At 57.0% G+C, this 8,218-nt stretch overlaps 2 protein-coding genes across 2 annotated transcripts; both read left to right on the forward strand.

Moving 5' to 3' along the window:
• Positions 1-218: 218 nt before the first annotated feature.
• VTN49DRAFT_4250 (uncharacterized protein) lies at positions 219-2,164 on the forward strand (the record flags this gene model as incomplete). Its single annotated transcript, XM_069412176.1, has 3 exons — positions 219-231; positions 345-1,513; positions 1,565-2,164. The coding sequence occupies 3 exons, from the start codon at positions 219-221 to the stop codon at positions 2,162-2,164; spliced, it is 1,782 nt and encodes a 593-aa protein (XP_069267445.1).
• A 2,547-nt stretch (positions 2,165-4,711) lies between these two features.
• Positions 4,712-8,188, forward strand: VTN49DRAFT_4251 (uncharacterized protein; the record flags this gene model as incomplete). Its single annotated transcript, XM_069412177.1, has 1 exon — positions 4,712-8,188. The coding sequence occupies one exon, from the start codon at positions 4,712-4,714 to the stop codon at positions 8,186-8,188; it is 3,477 nt and encodes a 1,158-aa protein (XP_069267446.1).
• Positions 8,189-8,218: the final 30 nt, after the last annotated feature.

Consider the following 8,218-nt stretch of genomic DNA (forward strand, 5'->3'; position numbering starts at 1 on the left):
CTGTGCTGTACATATCCAATATTCTCTACAGTCACATGCCATTATTCGGTCCAGTCGGTCCCCGCAGCCCAACCCAGTCCGCCGGTGCTTTTTGATCTTCACCGATACCAGCCGCCTTGTGAAAAGAACTGTATGCTTTCAGCCTCACTTTTCGCCGCATAATGTTTTTGCTCGAAATGACCACTTGGACCTGATCGTCTCTGCAGCGTCGTCGGTGCATGGCAGCTTTCGGTAATACATTTCCTTTCTCGTCGCCCGTCGAGGGCCTGTCGACCCTGACCGACAATCCGATATTTTGTTACTAATTACGTGTCCAACGATAATCTGATTGCTGATCCTGATAGATACTCCGTTGATTGATTCCATGTCGCATCTCCAAGACGATGGACTACCGGCCGCACCTCGCGAACCGTATACCCCGACCGTCGCGGCCTTCTCGCCGACGACGAACCTCACCTCCCGCCACCGCTCAAGCGTCATTGTGCACCGGAAGAGTCCCCTGCTAGCGGCCACACCGCCGTCCGTCACACGGGCTTTGGCCTACTCGCATCCCTTCCTGCTGCCTTTGAACCGCCTGGTTGGGTTATTGTCATGGAGCAGTGGCGACCCTTGGCAAAGCTTCCTGCTCGTGGTCGCCTTTTGGGCTGTCGTCCTCTATTCGGACGCGATTATCCTCTATGCGGGTCCCATATTGGTGGTCGTCGCGCTAGTCGTGGGCATGTACTCGCGGCGGTACTCGCCGTTGTCGTCTACGGCAGCAAAACATAAAGGCAACGGCATAGACGGACTGTCCGCGCGGCACAATAAAAGCCTAGATGAGATTGTCGAGACGCTGAGGGAATTTACCGCCAGATGTAACATTCTCCTCGGTCCGTTGCGCGCCATGACGGATTTTCTGTCCACGCAGACCAGCCCGACTTCCGCCACGACGCGGCCCGCACTAACCGCCCTGTTCATCCGCATCCTCTGCGTGACCCCGATCTGGATCGCGCTCACCCTTCCTCCGTTCTACATAATCACCACACGACGCGTCGTTTTGACGTTTGGAACCATTGTCCTTACCTATCACTCGGCGCCGGCGCGGGTGTTCCGGGTGATTCTGTGGCGGTCGTTGACGATCCGTCGTATCTGTAGCTTCCTGACTGGACTCGACTTTTCACCCAAAGTGGTTCCGGCCGCGGCAGGGGAGGAATCCTCTTCGAACGAGAAGAGGCGCTTTTCGACATCCATCCTCAAGACGCATCCCGAGTCCACCGGGCTTCGATTCACGTTCATCGTGTACGAAAACCAACGGCGCTGGCTGGGGATTGGATGGACGTATTCCCTCCTTCCGCACGAGCGATCGGCCTGGACTGATGAGCACCTCAATCCCGTCCCGCCTAAGGACCAGTTCGAACTGCCGGACACGCACACTCCGGGGACTAAGTGGCGCTGGGTGCCTGGTAGCGAATGGCAGATTGACGGGGCGGATGAGTCGGGCGACGGTGAAGGATGGATTTACTACGATAATAAGGTAGGCCGTGTTTCATACCTGAATTTCGGAATTGCAATCTGACAGCCGCAGTGGGACAATGGCCGGCGGCACGACGGATGGGGCCGGTATACCCGCCGGCGAACATGGTATCGTGACGCGGAACTGGTAGAGGTTGATCCGGATGAGGAGCAAGAAGTGAGCCAGGAACAAGCGAAAGATCCGGAACAGGAAAGAACGGACGAGAGAGAGAACGACACTGCTGATTCTACCAGTGTCAAAACCGCATCGTCCACCCCTCGTAAGCGGCGATGGTTCGGGGCCAAAGAATCGAAAAAGTCATCGGCTCCGTCCCCAGCGACGTCGGCGCCATCGGCGGCGTCATCAACGAGTCTGAATCTGCCGAACAACGACCGTCCGTCCCGACCGGTCAGTATTCTGCATAGCCGGGCAGCGTCTTATGGCGGCGAGAGCTACAGCAGCAGCCCGGGACAGGGCAGCGCATCGAGCTCGATCCGGCGCGGGCGCGGAGGACGCGACCGCGACAACGACAGCATCAAGAGCATTCGCGATCGTGAGATCGAGGAGGCGCAGGACCGGCTGGATCGATGGGGAGCGCGGGCTACAGAGGGGACGGAGCGGGCGGAACGGGAGTTTGGTTTGGGAGATGAGGTCAACATGGGATTGAGTTGATTCTCCGTGTCATGATAGTGATACCAATTGCACTCTTGTAGTTGTACGTTCAACCTACGTGTACGAGTACGGAATTGTGTGAATCCTCCGGAGGGGCGGTCCGTTCATTCCGCACGGATGGAATTGTGTATCAGGATTATCTTTCTGGAAATTGTTCCTGCGTTGGTTTTTTCCGATCTGGGTCTAGCTGAACCTACCATCGGCCGGATCGCTCGCGTTGAACTTTGCGGAAATTAGTCGAACTATCTACATATCAGCTGGGATTTCGGTTATGCTCGGCGGGTACCTCGTGGCGACGAGATTGTTCTATGCGCATCCACGGCGGCTGATCTGAACACAGCTGTATCGAGCTGAGCCGTTTGATGCATTGATCGAGATAACCCTGGAATCTTGACCATGCTTGAATTATGGTTCATGCCGGGCACTCTGGATCTACGGGAGGAGTCGAAGAACCCCGTCGGTGCTTGAAGCGATTCCAGAGGATCAACTAACAGTTTTGATTTATGAAGTGATCCAAGCTCACGGACCGTGCCGATTGCGGGATCTGAATCATCAGATTTTTTGATTCCAACAACCATTCCGGTGGAGCACGGCCATTCAGCTGGGTTCAGCTAAGTCTTTTTAGTGAAGTGATAGATCGGTCACCGAGAACCCTGCGGGTACGGAGTCGTTTGTTTCATGAAGGGCTGGGACATGGAGAAATGTCAGGAGCTGTGCATCCGTTTTGTGATGGATTCATCGATTAGGGTGGATTCCGCGCCAGCCATCGTGAGACGTCGAATGGCGGACTTTGATGAAGAATTCCTTCCTGATTGTCGTAGGTATCCTGGCGAGTTCCGTGCCGTTCGTGGTAGTTCGTACGCCGAGTTACAAAAAATTCTACGAGTAGTTAGTCGTATACTCCGTACTCGTGCGTGTGCATGAGACGATCGGAGTCGTTTCAAAGTGGTCCATGATCACAATTGACTCGACCGGATCCTCCATGGTGCAGTGGCGAGTCCTCGAAACTGAACCGTTGTTTTCCCTCCAAGTCTCTCCCGCCGTCAACTGTCAAAGAGCCACCCATCACATGAATGAATGTTGCCTGATGTTCCAGTTATCATCGAGTTATGAACCGCACAAGTTCGCCCCCGGAGTCAATTTGATAACCCCAGCATGATTCGATTATTCACTCCGGCACGGATTCCGATCGGTGACTGGCCAACCATGAAACAGAAGCCCCATGCTTGACGCCCATGGGAACCAATCATGAGGCAGGAACGACTCGCGAACGGGGCACCCGCGGCACCAATCCCGGTCGGGGAAAACGGCAACACCGGCTGACAGGTACCGGAGGAGACGCTAACCCTTCAAAGCTAGTCAGGGGCACTAAATCGTCTCCGCTTTTGCGCACTATTGTTTTTTTTGTCTCTTGCGTGTCCATCTTAGGCAGCACAAGGAGGGAATTTCTTCTGCGTCTGCACACTGTGCAGCTGCTGTGCATGACCTCTTCCAAACCATTGGATTAGTGCAATTCCTCCGGCCAGCAGTTTGAATATGTGGAGGCTCAGTGAATTTGGTCCTGATAATCTCCCAAAATCATCAAATGCCCGTTGGTTTTTATGCTCGCGGCCCTCTCATTGGTCGTTGAACGAGAGATGGTGAACTGCCAATTTAAGCTTAGCGTTTCTTGGCACTTTTCCGTCCCGCACCGGACTCCGCCAGCCAAGTTTTCCGCCCAAGGACAACCCTGGGTTTATCTGCGTCAGAGAGTGAATGCGCGCGAAATGCGGGATGAATTGGGGACTCAATTGTCTCCGGGCACGTCCCTCGCCATGGTGAAGAATCTCCAGGAAATCCAGCGGAAGGACACCGAAACACACAACGGAAAAACAACAGCAAAGAAAAGAAAAAAAAAATCGATCAATAATTCATATCCTCGGGTCCACCCAACCCATCGTATCCGCCAGGGGCTCTTCAACTCTAATCCACGTTCTCGACCGTCGCCCGCTCAGTTCCGTTTCATTTCATACTGTTTTTGGCCGGTCCTTTTGCTCTTTCTTTCGGTTGGTCACGGATCTCTCATCCCCGCTGCAGCAATCCCTGTCTGTCTTGTTCCCCTGTTTGCTGCAGTCTGCAAAGCCTGCAGTCCCGATTCCCCTCATCGAATCACATTTCTCCTGTTCGCTCGAGCGATCGCGCCGTCTAGTGCTCTGCAATTCCGATTAGGGTCGGATCGTGGACGCGGCGCTCGCCATTTTTTTTTTCCTCATTATTACATTGTAATTCCTGTGCCAGCCCCAACAACGCTCGCGCACCGATCTTGCGCCTTGCGCTGCAGCAGTCGCGATTCCGTTGCGCCGTGGAATTCACCGAAAATTACCGTCGCACCCCGTTCCAAATCGGATGATTGAAATCAATTCGCTGCGACCACCAATCGCGCCAACCCTGGATGAGTCCGTTCGCAGTCTTCTGAACCGAAATCCCCGTTGTATGTGGGCATTGGGCTCGTCGACGCAGTTCGCATCGCTCTCTCAGTGATTGCATTCAGCAGCCCGATTGCCCAGCATGAATCCCTTCCGCAAGATTATGCGGGGGCGGGACGTCGAGGAGATCTCGACGTCCTCGTCCGCATCAACCAGCTCCAAGAAGAACAAAAAGAACACCACCGAGACGACCACCACCAGTACCAAATTCGAATTTGATCTGGAAAATGCCCTGCCCTCCACCGACGAGTTCCGCACGAGTCTGCTTATGCCCAAGCTGTCCGCCCGTTTCAGTATGTTGCGCGAGCAAGACGATCCCAACACCAAGGTCGGCAAGGCAAACGATGACAGCGTGCTGTTTCCCAAGCGCGCGTCCCGTCTCAATCTATTTGGCCACAATTCCAATCCTTTGTCCGATATCGCCGAGGTGTCCTCCGTCGGCGACCGCCCGTCCCTGAGCCTGCAACGTTCGTCCTCCTTCGTCTCCGCCGAAGACGGCACAACCGACGACGACCAATCCCACAGTGGCAGCATCATGAGCCGGAAACGGCCCGGCGAAGGCAACAATCTCTTTGGTGGACGACAAAAGATCTACAAGATTCCCATCAAGGATGGCGATTCTGACTCCGGCACTGGCCTACGGGGTCGCGCCGTCTACGAGGACGACATCACCCTTTCCGCCTTCCAGCAGTTCCGCCTTCGCGAGAAGGAACAGAAGCGCGCCCAAATGGCTCTCGAGGGCACGCTGGACACCGAAGGGTCTCTCGACACCGAAGATAATGCTGCGACCCTCTCCACAAAACGGACCACCTCGTCCTCCACCACGTCGGGCCGATCCCATCGACCAACCTCCACCGCCGCAACGTCCGTCGACGATCAACCCGTCTCAGCGACCGCGCCATCTACGACGAGCAACAACTCCACCTCATCACCGGTCAAACCCGCCTGGGCGGCCATGGCCTCGGAGCGTCACGTTACCAAGACTCGTCGTCTCTACGACGAACGCCTGGCCCAGACGGTACAGGATCAGCAGACATCTGCCATGTCGCGGCTGGAGAGCCTGCGTCGCCAGCGAGCCGGTGCGGGAACTCCTGAACCCCCGCGGCTGAGGCGAAATTTCTCTCGCAGTGCGGCCAATTTGTCCGACAAGCCATCCAAAATCCAACCCGTGCAGGCGGCACCCGTCTACGGCGGCGCGAGGCCCTCGCCTACACAACAGACCCCAGATAGCCCGGACAGTGAGGCGGTCTCGCCCGTCAGCGGCCAGCCTCTTTTCAATAGCCCTCTCGGTTCTAACGAGGAATCGTCGACCCTGGCGGCGGCGCTGAACCCCGAAGATCGAGGCAAGGCCACAGCCATGGGTCTATTTAACAAGCCCAGTGGACAGTTCGACGAGGAGCGATTCCAACGGTTGCAAATGCAGATGCATGAGAGCCGCACTCAGGCTCAGCAACGCTCACCGTCAAACAGCGTTTCGAAACCTGACGAGACGCAGGCTCAGTCAGAGGTCCAGTCGGAGACCCAGACCGAGACCCAGACCGAGACCCAGACGATCGAAGGACGGCCTCCGGACTCATCCGCCACGCGCACCCGTTCACGAGCAGAGTCCGCCTCTTCGCACTACAGCAGCAACGCCCCTCGCTCTGGGCCCAGTTCTCGAAGTCAGAGCGTAGCTGAGGCTTCGTTTGCACAACCGGTGGGTGAGACGATGCTGCATCTGACCGACTCGGAGTCTGAAGCCCCGGACGAGTCTTTCACCCGTCCACCTTCTTCTGCCGGACGGCCTCGCCCACTTGATAGCATGCATCCGGCTTTTCGCTCTCGTCCACAATCTAGAGAGTCCGATACTCGCCCTCCAAGTCGCGAACAGAATAGCGGCCTCCCGGACCTTAAGATACCCATGCAAGATCTCAAGCTGAACGATGCGCCTCCATCGCCGATTCCCGAGGAAGTGTCTGATAAAGCTGCCGATTCGCCAACACTTGGGCCATCGGGTCCGGGATTAAGTGGTCTGATTCGTAGCCTCCGCCACACCAGCTACCAGTCGACCATTCGCCCGTCCTCAGCGGGGCAATCGGAGAGCCTTCAGCCTGGAATCCGGGAATCGCACCCACCTGCCAGCATTCACAGTAACCCGTTTGAATACGACGATCTTGATGGCTCTTCGTTCGCCGATAGCGTGACAACAACGACAGCAACGACGCGCGAATCGCGGGAACAGGACCCCGGGTCCTTGCGTGATCAAAGACCGGATGTGCGAGCTGGTTCTCGGGACGGAAACGATGACACGCTTGGCCGGCGGGCATATCATCGTCGGGAGGACAGCACCGAAACCCAGCGGGAGCGCGAAGAATTTGAACATGAACTAGCCCAGCGCCGGCGACGTGTGGAGGAGACCCTGCATCGCATTAGTGAGAGTGAAAGTCGGTCCCAAAGCCCCGTCCCAGGGGCCACTGAGATCCCTAGTCGGCCTGGGAGCGCATTGGCAATGTTCAAGAATCGAGCAGGCAAATCCAATAAGGACCAGTCAGGCATGGGTGCTACGTCCAAGGGCCTGAGGATGCTCGGTCTTGCGGGCCCAGCCGCTCCCAATGGTTCAACACCGTCTCTCCATTCCACCGACTCTCACAGAGACGGGGATTCGGCGCCTGGTTTAGGATTGCATATCAATACTAGCTCTACGAGTATCGCGTCTGCTCGCAAGGGACCAGTGCAAACTCCATCTGCCAGCGGCACCCTGCGAGGTCTCGAAGATGACGATCATCATCGTAATGAGTGGCCCACCGGCACATCGAGGGTCTCCAAGAGCTTCGGCACTAGATTCTACCGATCTGAATCTCCCAGCCTCACGCGTCGCGAGTATCCGCCGTCAGCCACAGGGTCGGCCCGGCCGTCCATCGAGATGGCTGAGCGATCTGCGTCCGCGATGTCGGGCACATTTCGGTCCAATAGCCGTGCCGCGGACCTGCACCTGCACACCGATGTCGGTTCGATCGGTGCATCGCCGCGGCCATCGCCGGTGGCGGCTTACTCGGCAAACACGACACCACCGCTGCACGAAACCCCCGGGTACGGCACATCGTCACGGCGCTCATCCACCAGTGGCGGGCTCCCCAAGCGGCACGTCGACAAGTCACAGATCTCGGAGCCCACACTGGTCTCGAGCACGTCGCAAGTACCCATCGTGGACCTGCCCGCGGGCGCGAGCCTAAGCAACGGCATGGAACCGCCGCCGATCCCACCCATGAACCCCCGCCGTCGACGGGGCACAATGACACAGCAGATCAAAAACATTGCCCGAGGGGGCCAGCAGTCCCGGCCACAGTCTCCAAGCGTTGAAAACCCCACATGGATCAGCGGCGAAGAGCGCAGCGTCTTTGAAGACGACGACAGCAGCAAGCGTTCAGCGTCGCGCGGAAAGCTGCGCAAGCTCCCCAGCGAAGGAACTAGCCTCCACTCGCGGAACCGACAACATGCTGCCGCCGCCGCGACGGCGCCGGCGCCTCCGGCGGTGCCTCCGTACGGACATTCCGCGAGTGTCGAAGGAGGGATGATCTAATGTGTTCGTATTTTTTTTTTTTTTTTTTTT

This window comes from Thermomyces lanuginosus (assembly GCF_041956635.1).
Source record: "Thermomyces lanuginosus strain ATCC 200065 unplaced genomic scaffold VTN49scaffold_31, whole genome shotgun sequence".
NCBI classification, from domain to species: Eukaryota; Fungi; Ascomycota; class Eurotiomycetes; order Eurotiales; family Trichocomaceae; genus Thermomyces; species Thermomyces lanuginosus.